At 36.4% G+C, this 19,453-nt stretch overlaps 1 protein-coding gene across 1 annotated transcript; it reads left to right on the top strand.

Moving 5' to 3' along the window:
- The first annotated feature begins 15,066 nt into the window (after positions 1-15,066).
- Positions 15,067-16,560, top strand: LOC143567261 (ATP synthase subunit b, chloroplastic-like). The gene is made up of 2 exons (XM_077053725.1): positions 15,067-15,327; positions 16,030-16,560. Exons 1-2 carry the CDS (start codon positions 15,183-15,185, stop codon positions 16,437-16,439), a joined length of 555 nt encoding a protein of 184 aa, XP_076909840.1. The 5' UTR covers positions 15,067-15,182; the 3' UTR covers positions 16,440-16,560.
- The last annotated feature ends 2,893 nt before the right edge of the window (positions 16,561-19,453 follow it).

Here is a 19,453-nt window from a genome sequence, read left to right as displayed (position 1 = left end):
CATTTATCACACTCGTTTATTCTAAATCCGTTTGATAGTAGTGTATTGTCAAACTTCTCATGCCATTGTTTTGGAGCCTGTTTTAATCCATAGAGTGACCTGATCAATTTATAGACTTTATTTTCTTGACCTTTTATCACAAACCCTTCGGGTTGTTCCATATAGATTTCCTCATCTAGTTCACCATTTAAGAAAGCAGTTTTCACATCTATTTGGTGTATTTCCAGATTGTGGATGGCCGCTATTGCTATCAATGTTTTTATAGATGTTATGCTTGTGACAGGTGAATAGGTGTCAAAGAAATCTTGACCTTATTTTTGACGGTACCCTTAGCTACTAAACGAGTTTTATATTTTGCAATAGTACCATCATGTCTAGGTTTCTTAAAAGTTGGATTTACACATTCATCATAGTTCTTAAACTTTGAATTATACATTAACACAATGGAAAATATAACATAATTGTCATTAACTTGTCTAAAAGTTAACTAACAAAGCTAAACACAATACGACACATTAACATAAGAGAAAAAATAAAATGAAATGGCAAAAATTGATCAAAAATATATGTAGACACCGATAATTTAAAAGAACCATGCTATGTTTATACTTTTGTGTTATTTGTTTTTCTGAAAAAGGTCTTTACAGCCTCTTTTGTCTGTGCCATGCAGACCATGCTTAGGCATTACGATTTGCAGACTGTTTGTTTTCTCGAAAATGTTTCATTAAAAAACTTCTGCGCAATCTCTTTTTGGTGAAGACTTGGCCATACACTTCTTAGATCTCCTAAGATACGCAGAGGGTAAAATACTACACCCTATCAACACATAATGTCCGCCACCACCCACCGTTCGCCAGCACCACCATCCACCACCACCCACCCACCGTCCGCCACCACCACCGTCCACCACCACTACCACTGTTCGCCACCACCCACCATTCGCCACCACTACCCCACACCGTCCACCACCCACCACCACTGTCCGTCACCACCCACCGTCCGCCACCACACTGTCCACCACCACCGCCTTCTACCACCACTCAATACAACAATGCGTACACCACCACCAGTTATTTTAGCAATCTATAAATGTTAAAAACAAACAGTCTTCTACTTGCAGACTGCAGAGATTTGGTCCACCTCTTTTTCTATAAATGTCTGCAGATTTGATTCTTAAACTGCATATATTTTACCTCTTAGACAAAAACAACACATTAGTCTTAGTCTTAACCAATTATAATTAGTTAATTAATATTACGTGCCAATGATGTCCAGCTCGTCTAGTCGGAGGTGGGAGGGTTTACTCGCTTCGCGAGGTTCCCGCTCGGGTGGTGTCCCTGGTTCGAGTCTCCCCAGAGGCAAAATACGCCCATTTTAGGTTGAAAGGTGCGCGCCCGCCCTCTTGACAGATTCGAACTCGGGGCCTTTGGGGTCGTGTGGTACGCATTGCCACATGCGCTAGCTATTCAAAAAAAAATTAATATTACGTCTTTATCTCTCATATTAAAGTCGTAACTTTTAATGTTTGCAATTTCTTACAGCCGAAAGTCTACGGCCTACTACCTAAAGACAAAATTTCATGAAGTATGTTTTTAGAAATTGCTTAATATGTGGTCTTAATTGACAGTATAATAAAAAAATATATACATTTCGTTATTTCATATATACATAGCAATGGTTCTTTCAATTTTAGCTATGTCTAAAATGTGAAAAATACATTTAATTAATGAAACACTTATATTTCATTTTTATACAATTTTTTCCAACATTTTCTTAGACTTGCGAAAACAAAAGAAACTTCAGGTTTGCTGCAAAGTCAATCATTTGTATCTGCAAGTGGTATCAATTGAACGGAGCCACCCCAAACTACAATACAAGCTTTGCCATCCTGGTTGTCTTGATTGAATAAATAATTCGTGTATGATTGGATAGATAATGTATTTTCTTTTACTTTGAATTGTTTTAAAGAATAAATTTGTTTCCGCCAACTAACTGCCTTGTACTAGCAATCAATATTTTTAACATTTTTTTACGTGTTAGGAAGGATTTGTTATATGACATGTCACTACCTATTTTAATTGGCAAATTGTGCTTAAAATAGTAAATTTTATGAGATTTTCTCATGTGAGGTATGTATTTTTTATTAACCAAATATATCAAACCTTTTTATTATTGTTATATGCCACGAAAGAGTGTTTCTCTCATGTACCCTAAATTTTACCAATCATACACTATCATGTCATTTATATTCTAAGTTATTATAAAACCTTTTAAACACATGTAGCACTGCTTTCAACTACTCTGACATCGTTTTTTTTAGCATAAAAATAAATATATAAAATAAAAAATAAACCACTACTTTATTAATACTTAAACATTACATTCATTAGGTTTTTGAATATTGTGAGTTTTATATGAAGAATGTTAGTTGTTTAATTTTTTTGTTGCTTGAATTTTTTTATTTTGTCATGGAGAATGTTGGTTGTGCATGTGTATTTTGGTTTGTGTATCGAAAGAGGTAAAAATGTTAATTGGTTTTAAACAGGATTTTTTATTTATTTATAATAACTAGAATTTCTAATCCGCGCATTGTGCGGGTTTACGTCTACGTTTTGTTATGCGCGGGTTTGCGTCTAGGTTTTGTAGCCCATATGTTGCGCGGGTTTGCGTCTAGATTTTGTAGCCCATATGTTGCGCGGGTTTGTGATTATGATGTAAATTAGCCATCTTCAAGCTAGGGCCATGGTAAAGATACTTGACTCTTACTAACCATCAAATATTGAGGCATAAAACACAAATGCAAAAGTAGTATTGAATTGCCAATTAATGGAATTCCAAATTTCAATTGATATAATCATATAAACATCCCAAGAGAAAAATATTGCAGTTTCCATAATTTCATAATCATGAGCACATCAAAATTCCCTAGAGGATTCCATCAGTAAAAGCTTTGATGTTAAATAAAATTCATAATAAGTAACTTAATTTTGATAAATTTACAACACAATTTTGAAAAAGATAATGGTTGTTTCAAGAAGGAAGCATAATTTTTTAAAATCAGTTGTGGGAAATGGGAATAAGCAAAATTGCAAAAGCTTTAAGCACAATGTGTTGGGCCATTAGCAAAGACTCCAAACCTGCACTGAAAATATATAAATTCCAAATCTTTCTTCCAGTTTGATTATAACTCGGAGTCAGACAACCTGATCTTAGACTCCAAATTTGCTGCAATAACAGCTTGATAAATATTTAGTATAAACAATTTGCATATACCAAAGTTGCTCTTTCTATTGTTTAGCTAACTAATGCTAAAGTTGGTTGTATGTTAAAAATGAAAGTTTCACCTTTTCAGTCATTTCCTTAAAAAAATGTGAAAACTCAACAAATACTTTTTCGTGTTAAAGGTGACACGAAACATAATCACTAACCAGACCCTCAATATGTAAATCGGTGTCAGATGAGTTTATGGTCATCATTATCGACACAAACCCATAAACATCTAAAAATGTAAACACTGATCAAAATACAAATACAATGAAAAAAATATAACCAAACTATAAAAAAACTTGAAATGTAAATTATATCACTTGAGATCAGATCTCCGCTATGGCTGCAGTATAGGCTGCCACGCCATATAGCGAGCATCATCATAGCCTAAAAACCACATAAAGCACCAGCCTAAAAGAGAAAAAGAATGAGGTTGCCACGCCAAGTTAGCTCACCACCATCATCGCCAACTAAAAGGGAGAAAGAAACCGAATCTTGCCACGCATGATTATAGTTCACAATTCCCAATATTTTTTCAATGAAGCTCAAAACTGAACCGTTGACTTATAAAAGTCAACCTTTCACAATAATTTCCAACAGTCCATAACACATTGCGGCAACATGGGTGAAATTTCAATCTATAGTTTCCTATCTTTTGAACACTTCTAGAACTTTAACAATCAAAGAACAATGTATGTACAATGATGTTGAAAGTAAACATTTTCACATTAATCATAAATTAGAATATAAGATGTTCATGGCTAAACAAATAACAGACCGGGTGGACCGCGACTGCCACACCACCTCTGCCTAGGGTTTTGTAACAGGATCCGGCAGCAGTAGTGTAATATCGTGAAAGTTTCGAGTTAAAAAGAGCCAAGTTCAAAAGTTAAAGGATCAAAAATGTCAAAATTCTAAACCTTAGGGTTTAAAACGAAACTCTGCCTTTCTGTCCCAGAGCGATACGCGACGGGACAAGGGACAAGCCCATCTCGTATCGCGGAGGGCTTGGTCATAAATTCAAAAAGAGAGGTCAATGGCGAAACGCGATCGCCAAAGAACCAACGTCATCACGTATCGCGATGACGTGGTCTGATAGGCCATACACGTGTCGTCACGTGTCATACGGTGGCACTATGTTTCACCACGTGCAACGCGTCCGCCACATGGCAAACCTAGTTGTGCTGGTGATGGCTACGTCGCGATACGCGACATGCTGATCAAAGGCCATCGCGTATCGCGATGGGCCTTCTGATTTTTCCTATAAATAGCTAGTCCGGGTTCAACCATCTCTCACACCAAATCTGCATACCTCTCTCTCTCTCTCTAACATCTCTATAAACCCTATAAAAGTATACCCTCGATCACCTCGTAAAACATGCCCAAATTCATCGATTTCCGTGCTCATTTCCTTGATATTCGTGCCACTTACCGACGATGTTCCAACAAAGAAGGTGTTACCATCCCGACGTCCCGCCTCGTAAAGCGTGCCGACGTGTGAAGATTGGGAGTGCATCGTTTTGTGTGCCAAGGAGAAAGGTGTGATCAAGAAGATAAAGAAAAAGGGTAAAAGACGTCGAAGTGTTGCTCGATTGTCTAGGGTGAACCTAAGCCAAGTAGGTAGGCATGATGCCCGAATAAGATAATAATAAAATATTCAAAAGGCTTAAAACCTTAAGTCGAGGATATACTCGATACCTCGATAAACAAAAGAAAATATAACAAAGAAAAAAGAAAAGAAAAGAAATGAATATGTATATAATATCAATGTGGGTATATTATATTATATAATTCTTTGTTATATAATATTATTTAAGTAATTATGAAAGTTCTTAAATAATAAAGAAAATAAAAAAATACTTTACTTAGAGAAGAAGAAACGTAGGGTTTTAAAGAAAACAAGATTTAACTAAAGGTTATCTTATAAAAGAAAAAGAAAAGTAAATAAGTTAAAAGAAAGACTTTTAACTTATAAAAGAAAAAGAAAGAAGAATACTTTTATCTAAAGGTTTTAAAGTAAAGAAAAGAGATTTGAACTAAAGGTTCACAAGGAAAATATAATCGAGGTAACGATTATAAAAAGAGACTAAAGGTCTTAAGCCGGATTGTATATCCGACTAACAAAAAGTTATACTCGTACTGTAGGTGCGAGATAGCAAGAAACGGAAAGACCCTCGGCCAGTGTATTGAAGCTGATCCAAATCGAAAAAGGTGAATACGCCCTAAATTTACAAACTTCTTTAGATCGAGTCAAAAGAATTAAATGAAAAGAATTACATGGGACTACGTGTCTCTAAAACATTATAAACAAAAGTAAGCGCTAGCCCTCCGGTTGTCGTGTACGTTTGTCTGGATCCTTACATATGTGGTAAATGTAGTGGGCACACCGCATCACACCTGGTCATATGACGCTTTCCATGAGGAGAGCATGACCATGTGTATACGTATGGTACCTAACTAGTGTCGAACTCTACGGTGTTTGCTCGGGTATTTAGGGTAGAGACTTGATTTTATAATTGTGTTGTTTTAAAGCTTGACTATTCCTAAGCCACGTCCGGCCATACATAACTATGTCTCGAGAGGTAATAAAGTAAAAGAAATATTTTAGTATCAGCATATTCACCAGCATGTGTTGTTGATGTATTTTCTAAACATTTTGCAGGTAATCAAGAATAGGTCTTGGAAGCTCGAAGTGCTCAAAGATATCCGATGGCTCGGATCTTTTTGATAAATATTAAAATATGAAATGGTGGTTTTGTAATTAAACAAGTAATCCATTTGTTAAACTTAAAATGGGTATTTTATAATCCCGTCTTTTGATTGTAAATACAATTTCTTAAATCCACATATTTATAACTTCCGCATTTAACTATGATATATTGACAAATGTGGTACCAACATAAGCATCGCACGCCTAGGCTGTGGTCTGGGGTGTGACAAGTAGGCCGACAAACTCCCAACCAACAACAAAACCACCACTAAAAGAAATAGTAAGGGACCACCGGACGGTCCGGACCACCACCGCTACCTAGGGTTTGGAAACACAACCCGGCAACATAGCTGGTCAACCACCTCGCCCACTCTCTTCCGCTATAGCATCACGAAACATCAAAAACACCGCCACGACACCACCACACAACCTCTCATCGGACAACTGTAATCCATATCCAGTCTCTTTCAACTGTGTCCACACCAAAAGATCAGCGGACGAAGGCTGCACCACCACGTAACCCAAAATCAGGTAGTGCAAAAGCCAATGGTGACCATGATGGGAGACGACGATATGAGGTTCACTCGAAATCACTACCGCTGAGACGGTGGAACCCGGTGGAGAGGAAGGTGGAACCAATGGAACAAAGAGAGAAAACGTTGGCGGTGACTGTGAAACCAGTTGAAGTTGAAGAGAGAAAGACGGGTGGATGAAATATCAAGAGAGTGAGAGATTAACGTTCTCAACAAACGGTGAAAAGAGGACATCTGTAAAAAGCAGACACGCCGTAAGAAGTATATAACTCATAACAAAAGGTTACCAACATGAAAGCATATCTTACAACTTGTTAAGCATATAGTACTCCAAATTAAATAGGAGATACAACTTCAATGCATAAGTTTTGGTTAACAATGTTGTAATTTATATATATATATATATATATATATATATATATATATATATATATATATATATATATATATGGTAAGGATCCTAAGAGAACTCTTTGCAAATTGAGAACTTTGAGAACCATTTTGGACACCTTTAAAAATATTTAAAAAAATCATAAAACAAAAAATAATAAAAATTTTAAAAAAGTAAAAAAAACCAAAATTCTTATATTTCATTCCAGTTTCATTTAAAAAATAAAAATAAATAAAAATAAATAAAAAAACGTCGTGTTATACACATATGTATATTTTTATTTAAGACAAAATGGCAAAACAGGTCCTTTATGTTTGTACGATTTTTCAATGTACGTCATTTAGTAAACTTAATAACAGAAAACATCATTTATATTTAAAAACTCTATCATGTTTTGTCCTTTAACCCTAACGCAGTTAAGTTTTCACGTTAAATCTGGCCATGTTCCTTGCACATGAGGGAATTTTTGTAACTTAATAACAAAAAAAATATATATATATATAACATTTACTCTCTCTCCCCCGTCTCTTTCTTTCTCTTCTTTTCTCTCACCTCTCTCTCCCTCTCTCTCCCTCTCTCTCACACACAGCCACAATCTGAATAATACTCTCCGATTTCGTCTCTGGCGGCTCAATCGATCGACTAACACCTCCTGATTTCATCTCTGGCAAATCAATCGATCGACTAAATTGCCCTCACATGAGGTGCACATGACTGGATTTAACGAGAAAAACTAACCCTCGTTTGTGAAAAGGACGTACCGTGCAACGTTTTTTGAACATTAAGGATGTTTTCTGTCATTAAGTTTGCCAAAGGACGTTCATTGAAAAATCGTGCAAACATAAAGGACGTGTTTTGTCATTTTGTCTTTATTTAATATTTAGTTACGTAATATACACATATGTACAATATCATTTATCTTAAATTATACACATGTGTACAAAAAAACATGTAAATGTACATACATGTATATATTATACATATGTGTATATAATTTAGCTAAACCGAGTTTTTTTTGAGACCGGGATCATAAAATAAGATTTTTTGTTTTTTTATTTTTTTGATTTTTGTGTTTTTTTATTTTATGATTTTTTTTTTTTATTTTTGGGTTTTTTTTTTATCCAAAATGGTTCTCATATTTCTCAATTTTAAAAAGGTTCTCTCATGATCCTGATCCTATATATATATATATACACTAGTAAGAGAGCCCGCACGTTGCGGCGGGAAACCTACAATGATTATGCCGCAACCATAACAAAACAATGAACACCGATTGTTCCTGAAAACCTTGTGTCAATGTGGCTCTGGTACATTTTGATCATAAAACTCATCTTAAACCATCTTTGACCGAAAGAAAGTGAAAACTGCTCATAATGTAAAAAATGAATTGTTCAACTTCTTTTCACAAATTATGCTTTAAACACTACAAGACACAAGGTTCACACCCACCTCAATTAACCCCAAAAACCGAACAAACCAAAACACAATCCAAGAGACAGACCGACTTTATAGGCCCAAACACCAATCATGAATCACCCAACTGAACATAACAACTGCACAAATTGGAGTTCGAACCACCAGTCAAACCAGTTGACTTTTTTTTCTAGTCAAATTATCCAAAAAGTCAAAATGGACTTGCATATTATAACACCATCTGTCAACTAAAAAATATAGAATTGTATTTCAAGTTGAAAGAAACACCATACACTCCAAATCAATATGGCCAAGTCAAGACATTTGACAAATATAATCTCGGCTCAAATCGTTGAAACTTTAAGAACTCCATAACCCATAACATAACCATCTGATTAACATAACCCATAGCCACAAACCTTTACTATATTAAAATGTATGTATCATCACCTAAACACAATCATAAGCTAAAATGGTTCGCTTGTATAAAAGTAAAGTCTGAATTCTAATATATAGGTTACAAATACCGGATCATATGTTAATATATTTGTTTTCACAAATAGCATCTATATATATATATATATATAAGAAAGAAACTGAAGAAACACTAAGTTACCCCGACAGATTAAGGATAATCTTAGGGTTAAGTAGATGTTTCCCATGAGGGTTAGGTCCGGCAAAGATGGTTATTCTTCTCAACCTGTAAAACAGACACCGTAAGCTCGCCACTAAGAAGGGAGGGGGTTCCTTCTTATGACCACCCTCCGGCGTGAGAATCAGACTAGGTTGCTCTGAATATAATTCTATATAGAGAGAAATAGCTAGAGAGAAGATCATGATATCGTTCCAAGGTGTTGGAGTATTTATAGCCGAAGGTAGGTTTCCAAGCAGGTACGGCCAGCTGTATATAATATTCCTTTTCCACCAACTATGGGCTACGTTCGTGCCACGATGGGTGTTGGTGGGTAGGCAGCGGCTGATAGTGACATTTTGTACTGGAGCGTGCTTCTCCTCGTACTATTGTCAGTGAGCTGTCACCCTGTGATTGGTTCATGGGTTGCTTTTGTCAGATCTTGTCTATTTGTCCATACCTTGGTAGGTATAGTACAAAAGATCTTCTAGAAGCGTACGGACTGGCTCTTTTGGGCGGGAATATTCCCGCCCTGCTCATTCCTTCTTCAGGTGACATTGCTGAAGTATAAGAGTTAGTGCCTTATGCGTGTAGCCTTGCTGTTAGTGCGGGTAGCCTTCCTTCTTGGCTTGTACCCACAGCTGCGGGGACAGACAGGGTACTGTACCAAAGGATGCTTTCCTGCGGGGACAGCTGGCTTACTGCGTGTAAGGTCTTCATCTCTCTGAGCATGGTGGGTCCTGCGGATCCAGTTGGTCTTTGCGTAGACGTAGCACTTCAAGGTGAGTCTTGTGGGTCCAACTGGGATTTGCGGGAACCTACCTCTTCAAGTCCCTCCAGTCCATTGTTCTTCTCATGAATTGTTAATAAGTGAGGGGAACTTTTAGACTTTAAGCAAGGGGTTTTAAAAAGGGGGTTTTCATTTTTTTAAGGTTCTCCGTGGGGATTCTTCCCGCAGTTTTCCTAATGTCACTTGCAGAAAATTCCCGACTTTTCTGCCTGATCTTTAGGTATGATGCGGATAGGTGTGTAACCTCTTCGCAAGTCGGGAGCGTTGAGTTTCACTTGTGTAGATTCTCCACGAGGTTTTGGTAGTTTTAGACAAAGTGATCAGTTATGTTAAACAACCAATTCCACCTTGAAGCTTCAAACAATCTAGTTCTCAACGTTCCCGCCATGCGGGGGTGTTATTTCTCTATCCGCAAGCATGACCCATAAGATTGATCTTCTTGGTTTCAATTTCCTGCAAGTGCTAAGTATGTGAAGGGTTTCGCCTTGACACTGTACCCGACTTGTCTTATGGTTTCTTGCTTTCCAAGGTAAGGGGGTATATTCCCTCTTATTTCTGAATCTTTTTGAAATTCGGAGGGTTGGTGAAAGGATAAGGACAGTCCAAACGGTTGAAGGGACGTTGGCGTCTTCTGACGGTTTCAGGATGTGCAGGAAGTTAAGACGACGTGACAGCATGTGGTCAATCTGAACGCTTTTTCAGGCGCGTGGGCGCGAGTTTTATTGCACGCGCCCTTTTGACACCTGTTGCCAGCTTGCTTTATCCACACGTGTCGCCGTGTCATTGCTCCTGCGCCTTCTCTCATCCGCATTAAATTCATCGCATTCATTGCGATGAGTATATAAGGTGGAGAGGGTGTATTTCGTCCATTATCTTCACTTCACTCTTCTTCTCCTTTTAAACGATTTCCGGCGAATACTCATCTTTTCCGACGAGCATTCTCCTGAAACCGCTTTCTTTCCTCAACATTAAAAAATGTCTTCTTCTCATGACCGAGAGGTTAACGTCGAGGAGTCCGACGTTTACCCCGAGAACCCGACGTTAACGTCCGATAAGGACGATAATACTCATTCTGTCGATGTATACAATTACATCGTCAAGAAATTCATGCTGGAGTCCTATGAGCCGGAGTTGCCGGAGGCCAATCAGACGGTATACGACGCCCCTAAGGGCATGATAGGGGTTTACGCTTCGTTCTTCCTCTATGGGAATCTAAGATTCCCATTAACGAAGTTCGTATACCATGTTTTGGAGAAACACTTCGTTCATCTAATAGAGGTGCACCCAATGACAATTGCTAAAGTTCGCCATTTCGAATGGGTATGCCGTATTTTGGGTATCGAGCCTTGAGTCGACCGCCTGATGACCTTCTATACTTGGAGGTGCGTCCAGGGTTGGTGTACGTGCTTTTTTGTGCTAGAACTTTAGCTCGTAATGAATCCTAATGCTAGAACTTTAGCATGGGCTGCAATGAATCCTAATTTTTGGATGACCGATCTTTTTATCCGAAGCGAGTTTTCAAGAAACCGCGTGGGTTTTAGCAAAAGCAGCTCTACTGGGGCGTATCGATTGGCTGAAAGGCCTGAAAGAAAACGTTGTTCTTGGGGGATGATACCTGTTGGTAGCGGCTTCAAAACACCTTCAAGCGAACCTAACAACATTCCTAACAACATTGCTTTTAAACTCAAAAAAAAGAATCTAGTAGAGGGGGAAATGAAAGATATTTTGTTCTACCATAGAAAATTATTTGATTCTTGCCTTTCTTCAAAGAATTTCCATGATACACAAGAAAAATCATTTTTTTATTATTTTTAGGGTTTAATGATACCTAAGAGCAGATTCACCCCTTTCTTTTATCTTTTAAAAGGATCTGTTGGTTTTTAGGTGCAGTCATTTGATTTGGTAATAGTAATAAAAAAAAATAACAAATAGAAAAGAATAATGGCTTGGGCTGTGTATCGACGCCAATCTGCGGTAGAAGAGAAGGTTCCATCGGAACAATTTTTTATTTCAGTGTATCTCTTCGCTTTTTTTCAAAAGGGAGAGGCCGTGTGGGGAGAAATGACAAGAAGATATTGGAACATCAATTTAGAAGAGATGATGGAAGCAGGCGTTCATTTTGGCCATGGTACTAGGAAATGGAATCCTAAATTGGCACCTTATATCTCTGCAAAACGTAAAGGTATTCATATTACAAATCTTACTAGAACTGCTCGTTTTTTATCAGAAGCTTGTGATTTGGTTTTTGATGCAGCAAGCTGGGGAAAACAATTCTTAATTGTTGGCACTAAAAATAAAGAAGCTGATTCAGTAGCATGGGCTGCAATAAGGGCTCGGTGTCATTATGTTAATAAAAAATGGCTCGGTGGTATGTTAACAAATTGGTCCACTACAGAAACGAGACTTCATAAGTTTAGAGACTTGAGAACCGAACAAAAAACAGGGGGACTCAACCGTCTTCCGAAAAGAGATGCGGCTATGTTGAAAAGACAATTATCTCATTTGCAAACATATCTGGGCGGGATTAAATATATGACAGGGTTACCCGATATTGTAATCATCGTTGATCAGCACGAAGAATATACGGCCCTTCAAGAATGTATCACATTGGGAATTCCAACAATTTGTTTAATCGATACAAATTGTGACCCCGATCTCGCAGATATTTCGATTCCAGCGAATGATGACGCTATATCTTCAATCCGATTAATTCTTAACAAATTAGTATTTGCAATTTGTGAAGGCCGTTCTGGCTATATAAGAAATCCGTGATTAATAATAAGATAAATAACTTATTTCATTTCGGAACCTTCATAGATTTATTGAATCGGTTACTATTTCTGAATCTCAAAAAAGAGATAAAAATAACAAGGAATAGAATTTGATTAGTTGGTATTCAAAATATATGATTCAAGTAGTCAAGTCGAGAAAGAAATGGTTGAATCAAAATAATTTTGTTTAAAGTTATATTTTTTTTAGAGGGCAAGATGAATGTTCTATCATGTTCCATCAACACACTAAATGGGTTATACGATCTATCCGGTGTGAAAGTAGGCCAACAATTTTATGGGAAAATCGGGGGTTTCCAAGTCCACGGCCAAGTACTTATTACTTCTTGGGTTGTAATTGCTATCTTATTACTTCGAATATGTCCTTGAATTTATTCGAGATGTGAGTAAAACTCAAATTGGAGAAGAATATGGTCCTTGGGTTCCTTTTATTGGAACTATGTTTCTATTTATTTTTGTTTCTAATTGGTTCGGCGCCCTTTTACCTTGGAAACTCATACAATTACCTCATGGGGAGTTAGCCGCACCCACGAATGATATAAATACTACTGTTGCTTTGGCTTTACTCACGTCAGTGGCATATTTCTATGCGGGTCTTACCAAAAAAGGATTAGGTTATTTCGGGAAATATATTCAACCAACACCAATTCTTTTACCTATTAACATTTTAGAAGATTTCACAAAGCCCCTATCACTTAGTTTTCGACTTTTCGGAAATATATTAGCCGATGAATTAGTAGTGGTTGTTCTTGTTTCTTTAGTACCTTCAGTGGTTCCTATCCCCGTCATGTTCCTTGGATTATTTACAAGTGGTATTCAAGCTCTTATTTTTGCAACTTTAGCCGCGGCTTATATAGGTGAATCCATGGAGGGCCACCATTGACTAGAAAGTCTTTTTTTTACCTAAGGCAATGTGTGCGTGGCTAAAAAAAATTGACTTAGGGAATGAAAAGATACAACTCCACTATATACGATCAGAGTAATAGAAAAAAAAGATTACAACAAAGATTACAACATTGATATTGATATTAGAGTAGAGAATTGAAAAAAGGGGGGAAAGAGATCTCAAAGATCTTTTTCCTAAAATTCCTGTTTGGTCCATTTATATCATAATCATACCTTCCCCTCAATGAATATTCGGTTTAGATTGGTCATTGAATCCGAATATTCACTATTCGGAGTCGTAATTTGACGAAGAAGTCTTGTGGTATTACCACGTATTATTTAATGTTATTAAAAAAAGGATGTTCTATAGAATGATTCCCCTTTTCAATTCATTTTATTCACCGATTGACCAAACGAAAATATTAATAAATAATAAATTGTATGAACTTAGATCAATCAAATCAATTTCTATGCAACGATTCGGCCCAATAAATTTATCCATTGATTATCTTATCAATTTAGGTTGCAGGATAATGATAAAAATGATAAATGAAGGGGGAAGGGAAAGGATAATTGATAAAAAGCGGGGTTCATAAAAGGTTCGTAGAGGGTAGGTCGAACTAAGTATATGGAATTGAATGGCTATAAGTTAACCCTTGTCAAGGGTTAGACGCATCCTTATCAAATTGAATTGAAAGAGTTGGTTTACATTGTGGAAAAAAGACATGTATATGTGATATTAGATATTGACTAGTTATATACGAGCTAAAGATATATCTAATTTTCCCTACTAATCGAATGTGAATGTAGATGGGGATTCTATAGAAGTCCTTCTGTCTCATCTGTGACTGTGAGTTGAATGAATAAACGGATTAAGTCAATCAAAAAATCGAAGAATTCAAAGAGCGATTCGGGACAAAAAAACGGAAAAACTAAAGTTGTATGGATTCACAAATAATTTATCGAGAGAAACTAAAAAAGAGATATCAAAGTCATTTTGATGATTCAATAATGTTATTAATTCAATAATGTTATTACTTGAATTTGAAGTTCGTAGTTACTTCGACTGGATGAATCGTAGCAATGGAATAATTAAGTCATAGTTCATTGGTTGAATGTATCATTAACCATTTTTTTTGGTACGAGGAACTTATCATGAATCCACTGATTTCTGCGCTTCCGTTATTGCTGCTGGATTGGCTGTAGGGCTTGCTTCTATTGGACCTGGAGTTGGTCAAGGTACTGCTGCGAGTCAAGCTGTAGAAGGTATCGCGAGACAGCCCGAGGCGGAAGGAAAAATACGAGGTACTTTATTGCTTAGTCTAGCTTTTATGGAAGCTTTAACAATTTATGGCCTGGTTGTAGCATTAGCACTTTTATTTGCTAATCCTTTTGTTTAATATTATAAATATGAAAAATTTTTCTTTTTCATATTTTATTGCCCATGACTTGTGCTTTGTTTTTTCGAATTATATAAAGATTTCATTCCTAGAATTACTTATTCATTGAGAAAATAACCCACGGGAAGGGCTGATTTGCAGATGAGGAATTAGCATACCAACTCGCTTTCATTCTTCCCGTTTGTGTTCATAGGCCATTTTTTAGTTTTTAAGAGGGGGTGGGACCAAGGAGGTAATTAATGATTTCTAAATCGAATAGATTTTTGATTCGATTTGGAAAGTAGGAAACTATAACTATATATATATAAATAGGACAAAGTAATACAAAAAGAACTCTGTTCTATTTTTTAGTCTATCTATACGAGGAGATCATATGAAAAATGTAACCGATTCTTTCGTTTCTTTGGGCCACTGGCCATCCGCCGGGAGTTTCGGGTTTAATATCGATATTTTAGCAACAAATCTAATAAATCTAAGTGTAGTGCTTGGAGTCTTGATCTTTTTTGGAAAGGGAGTGTGTGCGAGTTGTTTATTTCAAGAATAGGCTGGATCCAACCGGATGTACTTTTTCTGTTATAACTGGGAAAGTGATATCTAAGAAAGAAGAGTGCATGATCTCGCGAATTACTTCTGAATCAATTCAGAAATCATATGTAAGAACTATAGCATTTCGTAATTTATTGGAAAATCCACTTTGATTCTCTATCAACCAATAATGTGGGACCATGAACATGGTTAAAGCTAAACTGTTTGAAGTCCAGACGCAGCATGGTATTCTTTCTACCACTATGTTAAGATAGAGATGGTTTCAAAATAAATATTTTATCAATATAAAACACTCATATCGATAAAATGATTTGAACTACTTATTGGGGTTTTTTAGCCAATGCTGAATCGATGACCTATTTATTGTGTATAAAGTAAGAAAAACTTCTTGGATTAAAAAAAGTAAACAACTTTGCTGACAATTACATATTTTTTGTTTGGTCAGAAGAGTCCTCCGAATATTTTGATCTTGGATTATTGATTCCTTTTGATTTTGATATTTTGATTTCATTTTGGAATATGACAAAAGAATAGAGGATAGGCTCAGTACATTAACAATCAAAATAAGGGAATTTATATTGAGCATGAGAGCCAAACGAATCGAAAGATTCATGTTTGGTTCGGGAAGGGATCATGGAATTTTTGAAATGAATGGAAAGATAATCTACTTTCATTAAGTGATTTATTAGATAATCGAAAAAAGAGAATCTTGAATACTATTAGAAATTCAGAAGAATTGCGCGAAGGGGCCATAGTACAGCTGGAAAAAGCCCGGGCTCGCTTGCGGAAAGTAGAAATAGAAGCAGATGAGTTTCGCGTGAATGGATACTCTGAAATAGAGCGAGAAAAATTGAATTTGATTGATTCAACTTATAAGACTTTGGAACAACTAGAAAATTACAAAAATGAAACTATAAATTTTGAACAACAAAAGGCCAGTAATCAAGTCCGACAACGGGTTTTCCAACAAGCCTTACAGGGAGCTCTAGGAACTCTGAATAGTTGTTTAAACAACGAGTTACATTTACGTACTATCAGTGCCAATATTGGCATATTGGCGGCGATGAAACAAATAACGGATTAGTCCTTCTACTTTAGTTTAGGCATTATTTTTGATTTTTTTTTTATTGATTTTTTTTTTCAAAAAAGAATTAAGAAATACTCATGGTAACCATTCAAGCCGACGAAATTAGTAATATTATCCGTGAACGATCCTTTTCAAAAATGATCTGTCATCCGAAAATTAGGATTCATTTCTTGTCGCAAATATTCACTTGTGGCATACCATATCTCGATCGATTGACGTAATTTTTCTACCGCGTGTACATTCCCTGAATGATGGTGTTTTTCCAAAATAAAACTTTGTTGTTCAGCGTCTTGAACTAGCCATCTTTTAGAAGGTATTGTTAAAAGATCATCAATTCCTAATGAAATGGATGCGGCGGTAGCTTGTCGAAAACCCAGAGTCTTTACTTGATCCAGGATATGTGATGTATATACTATTCCATAGTGATCAATAAATCGACTAATAAGTCGTTTCATGGCAGTTCCGTCTATCACTTTATTGTGAAAGACCTGAGTGGGCCGTTCTGCCATCAGTACCTCCATATTGCGTTGTGCTGAGTAGAATTTGACAATGGGTTTGAGTCAGTGATTGGAAAACTTCCTTTTCTAGATCTTGATTTACATAGAAATTCCGCAATTCTAGTCCTAGTTAACCCGGCGAGATTCGAATTCCCCCTGGCAGCATAGAATTACAACAGCCCTGCCAAAACCTCTGTATGGCTTCTTCTATTTCTCGATAAAGAGAAATATGACCAAGAGTGGTTCGAATATATATATAGAATTTCTTTTTTTATACTTCTTACTATTAGATAGTGTCCATAAATCTCATTATAGGTCCCCAAAGATTCATAGTGAATTTCAATAGGAACTTCTCTTGCAGCAATAACACGTTGATCTAGTCGCCATCGCAACCACAAAGGACTACCTAAATTGATTCGTTTTTGCCGATAAGCTCCAATTGCATCATAGGCATTACAAAAAAAGGGTTCTTTTTTTTGTATACTTATAGTTATTATCTTCATTTTGATAGTTTCTACTATTACATGGATTATACCTATTTACACAAATACCCCGACGATTTCCACTCGTTAAGACATAGAGTCCACTAAGGATATCTTGAGTTGGTGCAGAAATGGGATCTCCAATAGTTGGAGACAAAAGATTCATATGAGAAAACATAAGTAAACGTGCCTCTGCTTGAGCCTCTAAAGATAAAGGCACATGAACATCCATTTGATCCCCGTCAAAGTCCGCATTGAAGCCCTTACAAACTAATGGATGTAAACAAATAGCACGCCCTTCCACTAAAATGGGGAGGAATGCCTGTATGCCTAATCTATGCAGAGTAGGTGCTCTATTCAGTAATACAGGATGGTCATCCAGAATTTCCTGAAGTATTTCCCATACAATAGGTTTTTTTTTCCGAATTTGACTCTTAGCAACTCCTATGTTCGAAGCAAGATGTTTTCTAATTAGGTCACGAATTACAAATGCCTGGAAAAGTTCTATTGCAATTTCGCGATGTAATCCACATCGATGTAATGAAAGTGAAGGGCCTACGACAATCACTGACCGCCCTGAATAATCGACCCGTTTACCAAGCATAGTCTCGCGAACTCTTCCTTCTTTGCCTTCAATTACATCTGAAAGCGACTTGTAAATTCTATTATGATCATCCCTCATTGGCTGTCCGCAGATTCCATTATCAAGAAGTGCATCCACGGCTTCTTGTAGCAATTTTTCCTGAGATATTATTAATTCTTCTGGCGTAGCTATACTTGTTGTTAATAGATCTGTAAGAGTATTATTCCGATAGATAATTCTTCTATAGATTTCATTAATATCCGAGGTCACTAGTTTATCCTCATCTATATGATAGATTGGTCTCAATTCAGGAGGAAAAACTGTTAATAGACACAAAACCATCCATTTTGGTTCTATATTTGTTCAAATAAAATGCTTAGCCAATTCCATGCGTCTAAGCAAAAAATCTTTTCTTCTTCCCACTTTTCTATCTTCCCATTCATTCCCTGTGGGTTCCTCTTCCTCCAATTCTTTCCATTCTACCAATGAATAATCTATAATCATTCGTAAATCTAGATTTGCTAATTGTTGTCTGATAGAACCCCCCGGTAGACATCTCTCGATTTCGAAATGTATCGAAGCTACGGGTAGTAAAAAAAATCGGGATCCTGTATTTCCAGGGTTGAATTTCATATTCCAATAAACCCCGTAATCGTAAAAAAGTAGGTTTTTTATCTATGGGCCTAGCAAAATAAAAATTGGGATAGGATCCCCCCCTCAAAATCGGACGTGAAAGTTTCCTTTCATCCGGCTAAAGTAGGTCAAATAAAGAAAAAAAGAAAAAGAAAGGAGTTCTCGCTTTCAGATTCTAGAAAACTCCAAAAAGATCTACTCCTTACTCAAGTTTCCAGTGAAGATCAAGTAAAACTTTATTGTTTCTGTCTTCTTTATTATTTTTATTTAGGTTTTATGAATTATTTATTCAATTATGACATAAATGAAATGTGAAATTCTTGAGTAGTCTACTTCCTCTCGAATGATGAATCCCGTAATTCTTAATTAAAGAGAGTACCTTGAAATTCATAAGGAATTTACTTGTCTATGTATTGTTTCATTCGATCTTTTAGGTCCCGACTTCACCTCGACGGTTAGGCCACAATGCCCTTAAAGTCTATATGCGATAGATAGACTCTTGTAACCATGACACCTTTTCTATTTGCTTACTTGAACAGAATTTCTTTCTAAAAAAGGAACTTTTTAATTCCACAAAAGAAAAAGTTTTTTTATGGGGTATAACTATAAATTCTTATGAAATCGACCATAGATCAATTCCCTTTTTTGGGAGTGTCTTGAATACATCCCTAATTCTGAGCTTCATGTTACTCCTACCAAGAAACATGTCAGGTAAGGGCATCCCGATTGGATTAAATGGGATGACAGTTTCTCATTTCGAATCTGTAAAATCAGAATTTCGATCAAATCACACACCGCAATATACTAGGTCTTCTA

The sequence above is a fragment of the Bidens hawaiensis genome, unplaced genomic scaffold (genome assembly GCF_021521415.1).
Source record: "Bidens hawaiensis isolate Kalapana, Puna unplaced genomic scaffold, B.hawaiensis_p1.1 tig00023286_1, whole genome shotgun sequence".
Lineage (NCBI taxonomy): Eukaryota > Viridiplantae > Streptophyta > Magnoliopsida > Asterales > Asteraceae > Bidens > Bidens hawaiensis.
Note: the sequence above shows the minus strand (reverse complement) of the source record. Positions and strands in the feature narration are given on the sequence as shown.